The sequence below is a fragment of the Calliphora vicina genome, chromosome 5, assembly GCF_958450345.1.
Source record: "Calliphora vicina chromosome 5, idCalVici1.1, whole genome shotgun sequence".
NCBI classification, from domain to species: domain Eukaryota; kingdom Metazoa; phylum Arthropoda; class Insecta; order Diptera; family Calliphoridae; genus Calliphora; species Calliphora vicina.
The window spans coordinates 61,881,535-61,898,735 of record NC_088784.1 but is presented as its reverse complement, the minus strand read 5'-3'; the positions used below and the strand labels follow the sequence as shown (position 1 = coordinate 61,898,735).

The following is a 17,201-nucleotide window of genomic DNA, read 5'->3' as shown; positions in this document are numbered from 1 at the left end:
TAGATACATTCATCACTGCTACATCTGTATGCACCAAATCAAGTACGGTTTTCGACTGTTCACTTGATTCATTTGGAAATGATCTTCGTGTCATCTTACCACTGAGACATATTTCGCACTCCTCATTACTATCACAATCACTTGGTTTAATATTTGCATCCTTTAAAACATGTTTTACAGCATTAATATCTCTATGACCCATTTTTCGATGCCAATCGTGTATGCATCCATTGTGTTTTTCATTGTTTACCATGTTTACTTCATTGCTCTTCACCCTTAATTTGTAAAGATCTTCCACTAAATCGCCAATCGCAACAGTAACGTTATTTTTTATAATTCTACATATTTTATTTTCAAAAAATACACCGTAACCCTTTTCAGCCAACATTTTTACTGATAAAAGATTACATTCAATCGATGGAACATAAATAGCTTCCTTAATAAAAATTCTTTCGGTTGAATTATCCTCTTTAATAACTTCGATATATCCCGAACCTTTACCTTGAGAGTTAATTTGGTATCCATTGGCTACGTTTACCGACTCAATGTGGGTTTCATCCAGATTTGTAAAGAAGTTTTTCTGATTAGATATATGGCACGTAGCCCCAGAGTCTAAAAACCAGTCACCTTTGCCACATTTACCAATCCAAAAACAATGCTCTTGATTGCCTTCCTTTACCTCAGGACTTCCTGTCATGTTGACTTTATTCTTCTTTGCCAAGAATTCTTTATAAAATTTGCAGTCCTTCTTAAAATGGCCAGTTTTATCACAGTAGTAACATTTTTTAGAACTGTTATGTTGGTCTTTTTGCGGTTTTCCTTTGTGAACTTTCATTACTGTTGTATCTGATGATGACCTTTTATAAACCTTACGTGTTGCTTCCTCAATCAACTTTCCTTTCACAAAGTTTAGATTTAGATCTTCATCACTTCGAGCTTCTAAAGCGACAATAAGTGGATCATAAGTATCAGGAAGACTTCTTAATAACATTGCTACTGCCCATGAATCACTTAATGGATCACCCATGACAGCTAGTTGATCAACGTATGACATCATCTCATTAATATGAGCTTCCATTTTTTCATCATCTGCTAGTTGCATCTTACATATAGACTTCATTATATGTACCCTTGTATTTAAAGATGGTTTTTCATAATGATCTTGCAAATTTTTCCAATAATCAGACGCATTTGCGGAATTTTTGAAATAAATTAATTGTGCATCCTCCACCATGAGTCCAATACACGCTTTTGCCTGCCCATCTCTCTTTATCCAGTTAGCATCCGGCTCTGTGGGTTTTGGCTTTGAAACAATATCCCACAGATCTTCTTTAATTAAAATCAATTCCATTTTAATTTTCCATACTGAATAATTTGCTCCATTGAGCTTGCTGACGGTAGATTTTATTTCTTCTCTTGAATACATTTCTAAATTAATGGCCCATAACCTGTAGAGAAAATGTAATTCTATGTTCGTATAGTTCAAAGGTTTATTTCAGAATAAAAATTTTTTTTTTCATTTTGTTATAAGTTCAAAAACCTACTTATATAAATATCAATACAATTTAACAAAGTATAAAACTAACAAGTTTGTTATAATTATAATAAATATTCCAATAAGAACTTGATCGCATGATTAGTTTAGGAGTGATTGAGGAAAGCAATAGTCCTTGGTCTTCACCAGTAACTGCAGTAATTAAGCCAAATAAGACGCGAATTTGTTTAGATAGTCGAGAACTCAATAAGGTTACAATTAAGGATGCGTATCCTATACCAAATATTGAAGGTTTATTGATGAGGCTTGAGGATACATTTTATATTAGTGCAATAGACCTTAAAGACGCCTTCTGGCAAATTCCGTTAGCAAAATGTAGTCAGGAAAAAACAGCTTTTACAGTTGCTGGTAGACCACTCTACCATTTTAAGGTTATGCCATTCGGACTTTGCAACGCCCCACAAACTATGATGCGACTTATGGATAGAGTAATTCCTTCTGAGCTAAGGGAAAGAGTTTTTGTTTACTTGGACGATTTACTTATATTTTCTAAGAACTTTGAGGATCATATAGTTCTATTGAAAAAAGTTGCGGAATGCTTAGCCAAAAGTGGTTTAACTATAAATGTTGCGAAATCAAAATTTTGCATGAAGGAAGTTAATTACTTAGGTTTTATAGTAGGTGGTGGTAGTATTAGAACTTCTAATGAAAAGGTTGAAGCTATTCGCAATTTCAAAATTCCTCGAACTGTTCGAGACGTACGACAATTTCTCGGCGATGTTAATTATTATAGGAAGTTTGTTCACAATTTCTCTTCGTTAGCTTCTCCTATATCAGACCTGATTAAGAAAGGTAAAAAGTTTGAAATGACTGAGGAAGCTTTAGAGGCTATATCGAATTTAAAACGCTCATTGACTACTGCTCCCGTGCTCGTTCACCCAGATTACACTAAGCCATTCATAGTTCAATGTGACGCATCCAATTCAGGAATTGGTGCTGTTCTATGTCAAATTGATTCAGAAGGTTTTGAAAGACCAATTTATTTCTATTCAAAGAAACTAAACAAATCTCAGAAGAACTATTCAGTTACGGAACTTGAATGCCTAGCTGCCGTATCCGCTATAAAAAAATTCCGTCCGTATTTAGAAATGCAACCGTTTAAAGTTATAACTGACCATTCTAGCCTAAAATGGCTTATGGGCCAGAAAGATTTGTCAGGAAGACTTGCTCGTTGGAGTCTTTCTCTACAGGGGTATGATTTCGAAATAGAACATAGGAAAGGGTCGGAAAATATCATACCCGATGCTTTATCACGCTCTTTTGATGAAAACCAAATATCTGAGCTTTCTGAGTGCATTTTGGATGTAGATTTTAATAGTGAGGAGTTTGATTGTGAAGATTATAGATCATTAAGGCAAAATTGTCAAGATAATTCGGAATCCTTACCAGACATTAAGGTGTCTGGAAAGTTTGTTTATAAGAGATTAGGATTTTCTGAAGGTAATGCAATATCTGACATTTTAATCTGGAAGTTATGGGTACCAAATTCACTTACCGAAAATTTGATCAAGTCGGCTCACAATCCTCCTAAGGCTTCACACGGTGGAATTTCTAAGACACTTTGTAGACTTCGTGAGAAATATTATTGGCCCAATATGGCTATTCAAGTTAGAAACTTTATAGGAAAGTGTGAGATATGCAAGTCTACTAAGGCTCCTAATAATTTGACTAGACCACCAATGGGAAAACAGACCATTACTGAACTGCCACTTCAGAAAATTTATATTGATTTACTAGGTCCATATCCTCGTTCAAAAGCCAGAAATACGTACATGTTGGTTATTTTAGATCATTTTAGCAAATTTTGTTTCATTCACCCATTACGAAAAGCAGACTCTAATAGTATAATCAAATTTTTGCAGTATAATGTTTTCAGTGTATTTGGTGTTCCGGAGACGATTCATAGTGACAATGGAAGCCAGTTTACTTCTAGGGATTTTGCTGAAATGTGTAAGACATATGGTATTAGTCAGACATTTATTGGATCCTATGCACCTCAGAGCGGGTCAATAGGTCTATTTTAGCAGCAATTCGATCATATGTTGGTGACAATCAGACATCATGGGATGAACACATTTGTCATATTAATCAGTCACTTAGGAGCTCAGTTCACTCTTCAATTGGAATTTCTCCGTATTTTGCTTTATTTGGCAGAAATATGATTCTGCATGGTTCTGCTTATAAAATTCTCAGAAATTTAGAAAATGTAAACTGTGGAGAAATAGAAATTATTAGCCAGCCAGATCAAATGAAACTTATTAATGATTCTATATTTAAAAATTTGGAGAAAAGTTATAAAAAAAGTGAACGTACATACAATTTGAGAGGGTGTCGAAATATTAGGTATGAACCTGGTCAAGAAGTATATAGGAAGAATTTTCAACAAAACGATTTTTCAAAACAATTTAATGCTAAATTAGCTCCAAAATATGTAAAGGCTCGAATTGAATCAACATTAGGAAACTGTTTATATAGATTAACCGATTTGAATGGAAAATTCATAGGTGTATTTCATGGGAAGGATCTTAAACAATGAATATATAATTTTGCCCGGCTATTATTGTGGGTCGTGCCACACGTAGGAACATTAATTTTTATTTATATCATAGATACACATAGTCCCAAAACATTTCCTTTTATGTAATATTTGTAAATGTTTTGGTTTGTTGGGGTTGTTTTCACTGTAAAATACTCATGTAATATTAAGTAATATTTTTATTTTTAATTGAGTTAGCTTTTGTTTTGGAAATTTTATGAAAAATTATATTTTAGGTAAATTGTTTTAAATTTCAAAATTTCATATGAAACTTGTTTAATATTTCAATATTTTATTAAGTTGCCTTCGCTTCTGGAAAATAATATAAGAAATTTTTTTTTAGGTAACATGTTTTTTTTTATTTTTCAAATATGAAAATTATTAGATGTACTTGCTGTAGAAAATATTTTTGATCATGTAGGCAAATTTTATTGGAAAAAATTTTTGTATTTTGTTTGGAATTTTTGTTAGAATTTTGATTGTGGTTTGAAAATTTGAAATGTGCGGTTGATAGAAAATATATTAAGAGAGACAATTCTTAAAAAAAAAACGAATATTTTAAAATAAATTGTGCAACATCAGAAAGGATATATCGAAATAAATATAAAAGGATATTCCAAATAAAATATAAAAAAGATATTCCAATAAAATGTAGACAAGGATATTATAAAAGAAATTAAAAATGGTGTATTAAATTTTTGTATTGAGTTGTGGATGTAAAAGTAGATAGATGGAGTAAAATTATAGCAAACTAACAAAAATTATATAGGGATTATATTTCAAATTTGCCCAGAATATAATCATGGTGTATATTAATACAAAGGGGTTGGGATATGGCATAAAGCTTTAACATCAAGCTTAACCAAATATTCAGTTTGAAAATTGTACATCACTGATTAGAACCCAATATGAAAAGTGTGTAGTCTACGAATCAGTGACGTAACAAATGATGTTGAAATCACTTCATTAATGTGATCATTCTTAGATAATTCACATTTTCTGTTAAAATTTCTTGTTAATTTTTCTTTTTTTCACATAAGCAAGAACAAAACCTGACATCATGTGGCATAGTTAAGAAAAGTTTCAAATGTAAAAAATACATTTCCTTTAGATACCCCAAGGTTTAGGCTGATACTTATTAAATTAGATTAAAAATAGAGAAGGAAAATTACTTATGTATTTCGGCCATTTAAAGGTCTTTATATGAATAATTTGTTCACCGAAAATTGTGACAAATTCGACTCAATAATTGTATTCGGTATTCAGTACAGAAACGTTATTTTTTATGGATAATTTTTTATTATAATTTTTATGTGGGTTTTTTATAATTTCATTTGTATTTACAAAATACACTAAAACAATTAACACATTAAATAAGTAGCTAAATCTACTATTAAACTACTCTTGATACCATTTAGTGCGCTTCGGTTTTTTGCCTGTATTAACCGGTCCAGTACCTCCTTCATTGGCCCGTTTATCCAACATTTGCTTGTATTTATTTACCAATGGCATTAGATCATCCCTTTCCATTTTACGACCCTGTTTTGGTCTTGTTTCCGCTTTTCTCTCAGCCAAGTGAATTTGTTTAATTTTTTGCTGTTTCTTCTTTTTCTTATCGTTCTGGACACGTTTCATGTGATCTTGTGACTGTTCTTTGATCTTTTTGAAGGAACGCATACGTAAAGCAGTACCAGGTTTTGCCTCTGTGCCGACATAATTATCTTCAATGTGGGGCGAAGGTTTATTGTTTTGTTTATTCTTAGCCGCTCTAGATTCTTCAAGGTTCTTAATGTGTTTCTTGAGCTTATTTTTATCATCAGTTTGTGGTCCTTTGGGAAGCGATTTAAGAGGTAATTTGCCATCACGTTTTTGTTGTCTTACAGCTTTGCGTCTTTCGAGCTTATCCTTGAAGGTAGGATTATTAATTTTAGACTTCTCCTCGCGTTTTTCTTTAACCTTATGAACTGCACGATCTTCAATACTAAAGGCAACAATGGGACGCTGTTAAAGAAACATAAGCTATATAATACAGAATTTTAAAAGGCAAAAATAAAAAAATCTTACATGTTGGGTACCAAACATTTTGGGATTGTTGTTTAGTTTCCTTAAAGCTGTCAAAGCCTCTTGATGACTATTGAAAGACATAAAACCAAAACCTTTCGACTTGCCTTTGGGATGTTCAGGAGTTACTTTATTTTCACGCATTACTCGGCACTCGTGGGGTTTAAAACCCGTATAGGCTACAACCATATCCTTTAGATTTTCGTTGTCATAGTTGAGAGGTAAATTGTGTATAGACAAACGATTGCGAGAAACGAATCTATTTAAATTTTTCAAAACTTGTATTTTGATTTGTTCCAATTTATGTCTCTTATTCATATCGGAACCCGAAACACCTTCCGCAGCTTTTGAATTGGCCATAATAAGACCTTCTCTAGCCAAATACAGATTTCGCGAATCCTTGCCATCGCTCTTTTTATCCTTTTCGGCTTGTTGTTGACGTATCTCTTCTTTGCTAAGAGCTGGAAAGGGGTCTAGAACTTGGTCCATAAGAGCAAATTCTGTTCCTGCTTGTAAACACAAATCGGCCGATTCTTTACTCTTAAATTTTATAAATGCAGTACCCTTTGAATGACCAGATATATGATCACGATTTATAATGCAATAATACAAAGGACCAAATTTCCGGCAGACTTTACGTAAATCGCCATCATCAGCATCGAAGGGTACATTTTTGATGAAGATCGTACATCCTTCTTGGACATCGTTTGAAATGTGCTTTTCTTTCTTAACATTGTCCAATTCAGATTTAACATCTTTTTTCTCTTCGTCTTCGTCATCATCAATATCTTCATCGTCATCTTCGTCTTCCTCATCATCTTCATTTTGGGAATCTTCTGCATCCTACAAATTTAGTTTGGTTATTTAGAGAAATATTTGATCATGGTATTTAAATAATGTTGTCGCAATCAATGGAAATATAATGTCCCAACTATTCTATATATGAATATTCGATACACTATTGACAATTTAATTTTTTGCATCTAAATACGGACTATCGCACTGTTAATTCTGTATTAAACTTACCTCTTCTTCAACATCACTATCATTTTCTCCATTATCATCACCATCGTCACTGTCACCTCCATCTTCACCATCTTCCTTATCATCCTTTTCTGATTTTATTTCCTCTTCTTCTTTCACCTCCAATTTTGGTTTTTTTTCTTCCGGCTCTCCTTTTACCCCCTTATTGGCAACAAACTCATTCTTACCCAAGGCCCAGTCGATAAATATGTTACGACCTAGCATTTCTTTTCCATTGCCTTGCAATATGGCCTTTGTAGCCTGATTAATAGTTTCGTATTGTACAAAAGCGCAGCCTACAAGTTTGCCATCAGCTCGTTTTAATAGATTCACATCTTCCAATTTACCCCATTGTTCAAAGTGTTTACGTAGAGCCTCCTCCGTAGATTTATAACTAATATTGCGGACGATGAGTCGAGCACGCTTTTTCTGACGACGTTCTTTCTCCTCTTTCTGCTGTTGCACTCTAAAAGGATTACGCCTTTTGATTGACTTATCTTTAGAATCCTCCTGACTCTCTTCAGTTTCTACATGTGTTTCGTTTAATTCCATAATGGAATTTTAATTTAAAAAAATAAATAAAATCTAAAAATTCCAACTATTTTTCTTAAAAAAAACTGAATGAAAACAATAATTTGTTTGTCAGTTGACAGCACGTGGAACTTGACACTTATTGTTGACAGCGACATCTAGCGATAAATGTATAACAGTTCAACTACAGGGTGTATTGTAATAATTATTTTTTTTTATATAATTTGTAAGTAAATTTTAATTTAAATAAAAAATTTAATTATAAAAATTTACTATCAAATTATATAAAAAAAAGAAAATGTTCAAATAATTACCTACAAATCTCTAAATTAATTTATTTTTTTATTTATACAATTTATTTTTCTTCATCAATATCGCGCATTTTATGAAATTCTGAAGGGGTTTTAAAATAATCCTCCAATAACAATGATGTTTTAGTGCCCAATTTATAAGTAGCGTTATTCCAGGGACTAAATATATAATAAACCGCTTTTACTTGACCCTGTTCAAATTGATGATGACTTATATTGAAAGGCAGTTGAGAATGATAAATTCCTAAATATCTAAAAATAAAATATATTAAATATGTATATTATAGTTTAAAATGTTGGTCACTTTCAAAAATAACTTACTTTCCTTGATCCTTATATATTCGCAATGGAAACATAGCGACAACCAATCGTAGTGCAGCATTTATTGCCAAAAAGCCTGCTGCGAAATAATAAATATCGTCTGAATTCATTATAAGAGTTGTATCGAGTGGCTCCAATATCGGTTGGTTATTGACATATTGATAAATAGCAGCAGTGCTGATTATAGATGCTGTCACCGTGGAAACATGCATTGCCCAGGCTACATATGATTCCATTGGTGCTTTGTAGATTAACGTGTAGTTTTGTGGAACTCTATCTTTTTCCAAATAACGTTTTTCCCTTTCCTTGGAGGAAACCGCACGGGCGAATTTTTGATTAAACCATAATAATGACGGCGTTGTGCTAAAATATCGCATTTATTAACCTGTTAAATAGTTTGCTATAAAATAAAACCTACCTTATACTCCTTTCGCCAACGGTTATTGTTTGTGTACTTTTTAGCACATTAAAGACGGGTTTTCTAAACTTTAATAATAGAGCCATTATTATGTGAAAATTAAAAAAAATAATAAATTGGAATAGGTTATGTTTGTTTGTTTACATTTATTTATTTGACAAACAGCTGTAAATAATTAAGAGTGTTACCTGACTTTACAAAAATGTAAGCTAAGTAGCGGAAAAAAACGCATTTTCTGCAATTCGGTTCACATTTAAATCTTTATAAAAATATTAAAGGTACATATTTCAATAAATTCTATATTGTGTGAGCAATTTCATATTTGTTTCATTTGAATTTTTTAATTTCCGTTTTTGGTTTAATTCTGCTGCATGTATCTATTATATATTATCAGCCAATGTGTTCAATTCTATCTTTTGCGAACAAGACAATATGTATTTTTATCTCTTTTAGTGACTTTTAAATAAAATATTTTTATTATTTATTCACAAAATAAAATATTCAATGAATATTAAGAGTAAACTATGTATTTTCAAAATAGCATACTAAGGTTCACCATAGAACACTTCATTCTTAACTGTAGTTTTTTAAAACGACCACAAATACATACTTTTGGAAAAATTTGTTTTTCTGATCTGTAATAAATTTTATTTATTTCATTCAAACGCAACAACATTTTAGGTCAAAATCCCTAGTTGTTTGTACATATTCATATTTATGTTTATTAATTTTTATAAATAAAATATTGCTTTGTCTGCTTTTACACAGGGCAAGTTTACTTGAAGCAAGTCTCGTCGATTCCCTTTTAAACTTGCTCGTCTGTTTACACACAGCAAGTCTGTGAGCAATTTTGTATGGCAAAACCTAATAGACGCCATATTGAAAATGAGAAAACAAAATAAATTTGAAGAGACTTGCCAGTACAAGCAAGTGTGTACCCCTCTTCTTTCTTCTTGCCTCTCTCTCCTATAAACTCTAGACTTGCGCAAGAAAAATTGCCCTGTGTAAAAGCAGACTTTGATAATAGATTTTTCCGCCAAATCCAGGTCCTCTAGTTTTGGTAAAATGTGAATTGATGTGAAAGAAACAGGAACGGAAATTCAGTATTCGTTTTGCTATTGATCTCTAAAAATATTGCAGTACAATCACGTCTTATTAGGTACTTGTTCTTCATTTGAAAATTAATTAAATGGTGCCAAAAATTATCTAGGTAATCTTTTAAAAACAAAAACCGCATAAATTTTCTTTTAACTTGATACCATGATAAAAATATAGAAGGTAGTTTCAATCAAAATTTTTTTTTTCAAATAAGGTTTTTTGAAGTTTCCTTATTTTGTGAGCATTATAAAAAGCGTTGCCACATTCCTAAAAATGATTTTTATTTTAGAGAAATTTTTTACAAAAAATGTGTAATTTATAATTTAGTATTTAAATAAAAATGTATTAAGTATGTTGTGTTGGAAGTTAATGTATTAACTGAAATATTGCTTTTAAGGAAATGGTCGGAGCACACCATTGGCTCTTTTGGCAAATCTTCTTCGCAAGTTTTACATACATCCACCCACTGTTGTCGTTTATTAGGTAATGTAGGGACTTTAAAAAAATTTACATTTGAATTTTTGCAAAAATATTTGGTATTTTCGCAGTTGGGGAAAATGCAACTCATGTTTGTTAAATCTTAAAATAATGTTCACAAATTAGCTTTGTAATATTTGAAAATGAAAATCTTACCTTTGATCCCAATTTGATAGTAAATATTTTTTATATTTTTTTAATATTTTTCAAATGAATGAAAATTATGTATTAATTTTTTCACAAACTTGAAAGAATATATGGGAAAATTTTTAATTAATATGGTATTACTATTTTAACGAAAACGTCAAAATCCTTAAGCATGTCAGACGTAGAATTTTAAAAAATAAAGAGAGAATGAAACTACTTTCTATTTTTCTACTATGCTTGATACTGTACAAAGTAAATTAATAAAGTAGACTCAGTAGAACAGCTGACTATTTTTTTTACTTTGGTCTGAACTGTCAATTCACTTGTGGTTGTTGTGGCAAAAAATACAACAAGCCCAAAAGCAAAAACAACAACAGGCAACTTTGACAGCTCAGACCTTAAACCAAAAACAAAATTGCTTGTGGTTTTTGTAAATGTTGTATTTGTTGTAGTACTGTCGCTACTTTATTAATTTACTTTGATACTGTATAACAAAAACGAACCATTTCAAAATCGCATTTTCCATCCCTGAATTAATATCAAGCCACTTCGAGACGAATATTTTTGTTGTATTCTTCTTCATACGTCTTGAAAAATAAAAATAACATTTTATAAATAAACATCTATAATAATGGATAAATAATATAAATATATAAAATAAACATAAAGTAGAAATACTGAAACTGTAATAACGAATTGTGATAGTGTATAAAATGAATAAATACAACAATAATAATAACTTCTCCAGAACAGGAGACACTTCAAAGCGTTTTAATAAACGTCCTAGATATGGAACAAATAATAGTGGTCCAAAATACAAACATCAAAATTCATCTGGGTACCAATATTCCCATAATAGAAACAATATAGCAGCAGACTCTTATCCATATAATCAATATGATAATAATCCCAGAAATAATTTCGGAATTTCACCGAAAAGGCCAAATCATAACCATCGTCAAAATAACAAGCAATCTCCTCCGTACTTACATAAGCCTGCGGTATCAGCGTGTTTATCCCCGTCCTCATCTTCATTTTCCGCAGCTACACAAAATCTTTTAAATTTGCCACCAACTCAAACTAAATTAACTCCAGAATTAGCGTCAGCAGCGATAGCTCAAAAAATCAAACAACTTCCTCAGCAATGTACTCCAGCAACATCGGATAATTCAAACTGCTACGGATTTGGTTACAATAGTTTTTATCCTAACAGATACAATGCTGACTTAATTGCAACTGCATCAAACCAAACATTTGGTTCATCTGATGGTATGAGCTCTTATATGTGGGAAACTATAAAATCAACACCACCACCAAAACTGCCACAACAGCAACCACCACTTCCTGAACAGGGACGACCCATACTACCTCCATTACCCAGTGATGATAAAATGCCATACTTACCTCCACCGCCAATTCCAGCTACCATTTTGACTTCATTGTCTTCTGCTGAAGTAGATCATGAGGAAAATAACAAATCAAACGATCAGAAATCGGGTAATTAACACAATCTCTATTTTAAAACAATTGAGATAATTCGAACTTGACCAACAACAGGTATTAACTTAAAATTTTAAAATTTACATTTACAGGTCAAAAACTATTTCTGTTATATTTTAAGATAAATTAAAAATCCGGAAATATGAATGTTTGAAAATATGTATGTATATGTATTTACATTAGCACAATCTTGTGTATTTGTATTGCAAACTAATGCAATGCACTATATGCAATTTAACCAATTTTTGAGGCAAAAAGTCATCTTTTGCACTTTCAAGTATGCATTTTGTTGTTATTGGTATTTGATAAAGAAAACATTAACCCTCAGCAAACTTAAAAAATCCAAAAAAAATTGTGGAACATTTGTTAAGGGTAATTATGACCCCTAAACTCAGAACAGCCATCAGAAACTAATTTGCAAATTACATTTAGGAACCAGGTGCAAAAAGGTGAAGAGTGGCTCAGGGCTATGTTGCCGGTTTAGGTATAAAAAACAATAATTATTATACGATTTTAGTATCAATTCAAAATACAACCAAATTTAAATCAAACAATTTGATTATTTTCAACTTGAATAAAGGCTCAAATCAAAATAATACATTTTTTTATGAAAATATACGATGCATTTCTATTTTAATTTTTTTATTAACTTAAAATAATAAATTTTTGTTGATATAAAGGTAGTCACTACCTTACTATCACGAAAATGGTCTCAAATGTGGTTTTCGAGATGAATCGGAATATGTAAAAATTAAATTTTAAAAATTTTGAGTTAATACCCTCTTACTGATCAAGTACGATATGTACATAAATAGTTTTTTTTTTCATTGTAATCAATTTTTTTTGTTACTGTTTCAGCCGCAAACACTATTGTTAAAATTAAGACAAAACGAAAATCAATCTCGGTACGTTATAAATTACATAAATGCTGGTCCGAAGAAGATTCTCTGCTGGCTCTTAAGGCCGAGGAAACAAATGTAAGAAAACTACAAACCGATATTATATTAGTTTTACGTTTTCCTGATCCTGAGATTAGTCGTGAAATAGTCAAATGTTATAGTCCTGACATAGAATCGGTGCATTTTCAATTAAATTTTGCACCACGTTATTGTTTTGTCCATTTGAAACCCGGCTCTGATGTGGAAAAAACCATCGAAAATCTATCAAAAATACCCTTTGGGACGGGATTTTTATCGGTGGAAATTAAACAAATACCCCATAAAGTTTGCAGTACCAAATTGAATGAAATTGATCCTTATACTTTGTACGTTGGCAATCTGCCAAACACAATAGCAAGTAAAACATTAAAACAGCATTTTCCCGGTGCAGCACGCATTGATATTGGTTTTGCTCAACGTATAAAATACACCCGTTATGCATTTATTCGCTATCAAAACGTTCAAAAGGCCATTGAGGCCTACAAACGTATGTTGAATGCTGAAATAGATGGTCGTGCACTATCAATACGCTTTAGACGTCTTACACCCACACATGGAGATAACAAAGATGCTGAAAATCCCGATGATATATTAAGTGAGACAAGGGCAACATCGGTGGATAATTCAACAATATTCTCTCAAACTTGTGCTGAAAGCACGGAGTCAATGGATCATTTGGGGGAACCAACTCCAGCAGATATTGTTGGATATAATTCAAATGTCGCGCCAAAGAATTCAGTAAAAATTACAACCGATTTCGATAATAATACAGGTAAGCTAGAACATAATAGAGTTGTAAGAATAGTTATTAATTTAAAAGTGTCTGAACGAAGGTAGACCATATAAAATTATATGTGACTTATTTTGTGTCCATATCGAAATGTTTGTCTTCACCATAGATGATAACTAGATATGTAATATAATTTCGATAGCTATTTAATGCAAAATTAGATTTTAAAGCGATCATAATTTAAAAAGTGTAACTCATTCTCAGTAAAATTTTCGTATTTATCAATCCGACCATGATGTAATAAGTAAGGTGAGAGCGTTTCGACAACAAAGACATAATTTCTTGCTGACAAGTGCATAGGTTTTGTCAAAATTGAATTTATCAAATAAATAATAAACAAAACTCAACCACTTTCAAAATAGATAAATAAAAATCAGCTGTGTTGTTGATTTCACCTTACTTAGTGCATCCTGAATCCGACCAGTTACATTTTATAAACAATATAAAATTAGAATTTTAAATCTGAATATAAAACAAATCAAATGGAATTTAAAATTTTTGAGTAACTTCAAATTTTGTTTTTTGTTCTTTTAGGAGACTCAAAGCCTCAGGCTGAAACAGTTGAATCTGTGGAATCTCACATCAGTTCAAATGAACCGTTATTGGCCACAGGTAGGTTTTGAATTGTTGAAATATTAAAAAAAGTGCACTGATGAAAAGTTTTTTTTTGTGAAATATTAATTTCTTAAAAATCTCTTTTTTATAAGTTTGTGAAAATATGCAAATAAAGGCATAGAAAAAAGACTCCAAAAAAACTTTTTGTCAATTATTTTTTAAGTAATGACTTCTTTGATTTGTTTTAAATTATTTTTTTTTTCTTTTCGCAGTCAATAATTCTGATCAAAGAAGTAGCACTGCTGAAAACAGTTCAACAGAAATTAACAATGTTACAAAAACAGCATCATCTACCGAAAATACAAGCATAACTAAAGGTATAAAACTACTAAATGAAAATCCAGCATAGAACACTTAAACAGCTATTAATGTGTTTTTAATATATTATTTAAACAGATAATTCCAATACACCTGTCGTTAATATTAAACCCGATCCTGATATTGATCCAGATGATATAGTTATTCGTGATAATGCCATATCTAGTCGTGTTGAAGGAACCAACGATACCATTAAACAGGAGGAGGAAGTAGCTATATATAATGAATTCTTTGCCGCACCTATTAATCAAAATGATAGTAGTAAAGCAAATACTGGTAACGATACAGTTTCATTACACTCAACAACTGATGAAACGGATACCATGTCATCATTATCGGTTAATAGTTTAGGAGAGTTTTTGCAAACCTGCCATAGGCCTCAAACACAGGCAAACAATACAGAAGAAATGGGACCACCACCGACGAAAAGACACAAAGTTTCTGGAGATGTTTTACAGGATACAATTAAAAAAGAAACCCTGGAAAATGAAAATATTGTGACTGAAGCTAGAATGGAGACAGTGAAACAAGAACCAGTGCAAATCAATGAAAATTCAAATGTCAGTGATAAAAATATGCCCCTGAAAGATTCAACAAATCAAACAGTTCATAGAAGAAGAGCAACAGTACAAGCAGCCATTGTAGGCAACAACACAACAAATCCTCAAAGTAACACAAACAATAATGAGGATTTAGTGCCTTCAACTGCTTTGTTTTTTACAAGTCAAATTCAAAATACACTGGCCAACACTGTTAATGAGTGTGATTATGATGAATTCTATGACACGAGTATAAACCCATCATCCCAAACATCTGCTAGTGCGACAAACATTAAAAAAGAACCCTTAGACATATCAAGACGTAAAAGCACAAGCGAAAATGTTAAAAATGTGCAGCAAAAAGAAGCTGATATTAGTGAAAGAGTAAATGTAGCAGCAATTTCTAATGCTATAGATGAAGATGATTTGGTACCCTCACAAAATCTATTGGGCTCCTATCGACCTTTACGAAGTGAGATTAAACATGAAATGGAACATGATGACCTATTTTCAGTACCAATCAACAATAGAAATAACTTAAATGAAGATAGCAATTTGGATAATCATTGGAATAATACGGAATCTGCTATAAACATATACTCGCAGTCAGATAAAAGTGGAAAAACAAGTGAAGGCTTAAAAAGCACTATGTCATTAAAGGATACTGATGATGGTAAGTTATTAATAGTTGTAGTTATTTTACAAAATTGTTTTTTTTAGTGAATAGACAAAGTTTGAATTTCTGAAAAAAATATTGAAACGATCTAAAATCTTGATATTATTTACAGTACTATGCCTGCGTACTTCAATATTTTATAAAGTATCTTGTAAAATTTAGTTTAGTTCACCTAAGTGAAGCATATGAATTATGATAAAGAATCTTCTGATTCGTCCCTAAAATCATCAATTGAACCGCAATATCATGATTTTTTTTTTATTATTATTAACAGTTTAAAATTTATTTAATCCGATTACTTAATAAATAATGTCCTGTATTTAAACACTAATTATTATGTGGATATCTTTCCTTTCAGATGTCATCATCATTTCCGACAACATATCTCGCCGACCGCAGCTCATAAATTCTAATACATCAATTCTAAGTAATTTATTTCTGCGCCGACATACCGATTTAGTAACATTTAAACCTAAACCTATTGCTGTTACTACAACTAATCGAGGAGTTTCTAAACTATTATATCGTGATAATCTCGATAAACTATATGAACAATTGGATGCCGACTCAGACAATGACTTATGATACTTTATATTGGGAAAAAGTAAACAGAGACTTTATTAGTGACAACATGGTTTGATAATGATGTTGTGTAAATAGGTTGTAAAAGGGAATTTATTTACATACATATATGATTCCCTAAAAACAATTCACAAAAAGTAACAAACAAATTTTTAACCTTTTTAAAATTTGTATGAATGAAATGAATGTAAATGAAATTATTTACTTCTAACTGACTATAAATTACATAGGTCTACAATGATTTTGGTGCCCTCATTCTAACTGAATACTTGTTTTTTCAACGGAAAAAAAGAAAATAAACTATTAAATTATTATATTATTAAATTATTTTACAGGATTATTTTTTAGATTTTTTACGGGAGGTCCTTTGGACACTCCCATGTTATGCTGCAACAGTAATCTGCCATCATATGATCATCACAGCGACCTAGATATCAGATGGAAATGTTATCCAAATACATAGCTATCCAAGAAAACTCATTGAAAGTTTTGAAGGAAATTTTTAAAAACCAGAAAAATAATAACATTTAACTGAAAAACAATCTATTTATATGGTTACTTTATTTTTTTATTTATTTAAACCTTTTAAATTCAAAACAAAAATTTTAAATTTGTCACGTAAAAAGAGCTATCAAAGTTGTTCTCGGTTATTTTGCAATTTAAGATCAAGTGCTCCCAAGTATTTGCTATTTTGATAAAAAACGCAATAGATAAAAAACTTTAATTCAAATCGGACTAACTTTTAAACGGTTATTCCGTTTTGTC

At 31.2% G+C, this 17,201-nt stretch overlaps 3 protein-coding genes across 3 annotated transcripts; 1 reads left to right on the top strand and 2 right to left on the bottom strand.

Moving 5' to 3' along the window:
- Positions 1 to 5,397: 5,397 nt before the first annotated feature.
- On the bottom strand, positions 5,398 to 7,811 carry LOC135961791 (RNA-binding protein 28). The gene is made up of 3 exons (XM_065513384.1): positions 7,179 to 7,811; positions 6,156 to 6,995; positions 5,398 to 6,092 (listed from the first exon to the last, which is right to left on the bottom strand). The coding sequence occupies exons 1-3, from the start codon at positions 7,725 to 7,727 to the stop codon at positions 5,490 to 5,492; spliced, it is 1,992 nt and encodes a 663-aa protein (XP_065369456.1). The 5' UTR covers positions 7,728 to 7,811; the 3' UTR covers positions 5,398 to 5,489.
- A 228-nt stretch (positions 7,812 to 8,039) lies between these two features.
- Positions 8,040 to 8,885, bottom strand: LOC135961077 (uncharacterized). The gene is made up of 3 exons (XM_065512548.1): positions 8,757 to 8,885; positions 8,339 to 8,701; positions 8,040 to 8,269 (listed from the first exon to the last, which is right to left on the bottom strand). Exons 1-3 carry the CDS (start codon positions 8,840 to 8,842, stop codon positions 8,062 to 8,064), a joined length of 657 nt encoding a protein of 218 aa, XP_065368620.1. The 5' UTR covers positions 8,843 to 8,885; the 3' UTR covers positions 8,040 to 8,061.
- A 2,140-nt stretch (positions 8,886 to 11,025) lies between these two features.
- Pof (Painting of fourth) lies at positions 11,026 to 16,974 on the top strand. The gene is made up of 6 exons (XM_065514162.1): positions 11,026 to 11,975; positions 12,837 to 13,688; positions 14,241 to 14,318; positions 14,534 to 14,638; positions 14,718 to 15,851; positions 16,213 to 16,974. Exons 1-6 carry the CDS (start codon positions 11,192 to 11,194, stop codon positions 16,437 to 16,439), a joined length of 3,180 nt encoding a protein of 1,059 aa, XP_065370234.1. The 5' UTR covers positions 11,026 to 11,191; the 3' UTR covers positions 16,440 to 16,974.
- The last annotated feature ends 227 nt before the right edge of the window (positions 16,975 to 17,201 follow it).

Bases quoted from the DNA above. Each gene is read 5' to 3' on its own strand.
- LOC135961077 (XM_065512548.1), bottom strand. From the start codon at position 8,842: ATGGCTCTATTATTAAAGTTTAGAAAACCCGTCTTTAATGTGCTAAAA. The intron at 8,702-8,756 runs GTAGGTTTTATT...GCGATATTTTAG, and splicing joins GTTGGCGAAAGGAGTATAAG to CACAACGCCGTCATTATTAT. The intron at 8,270-8,338 runs GTAAGTTATTTT...TTTTATTTTTAG, and splicing joins ATATATAAGGATCAAGGAAA to ATATTTAGGAATTTATCATT.
- Pof (XM_065514162.1), top strand. From the start codon at position 11,192: ATGAATAAATACAACAATAATAATAACTTCTCCAGAACAGGAGACACT. The intron at 11,976-12,836 runs GTAATTAACACA...TTACTGTTTCAG, and splicing joins ATCAAACGATCAGAAATCGG to CCGCAAACACTATTGTTAAA. The intron at 14,319-14,533 runs GTAGGTTTTGAA...TTCTTTTCGCAG, and splicing joins TGAACCGTTATTGGCCACAG to TCAATAATTCTGATCAAAGA.
- LOC135961791 (XM_065513384.1), bottom strand. From the start codon at position 7,727: ATGGAATTAAACGAAACACATGTAGAAACTGAAGAGAGTCAGGAGGAT. The intron at 6,996-7,178 runs GTAAGTTTAATA...CTAAATTTGTAG, and splicing joins ATAGTGATGTTGAAGAAGAG to GATGCAGAAGATTCCCAAAA. The intron at 6,093-6,155 runs GTAAGATTTTTT...TTTCTTTAACAG, and splicing joins AAATGTTTGGTACCCAACAT to CGTCCCATTGTTGCCTTTAG.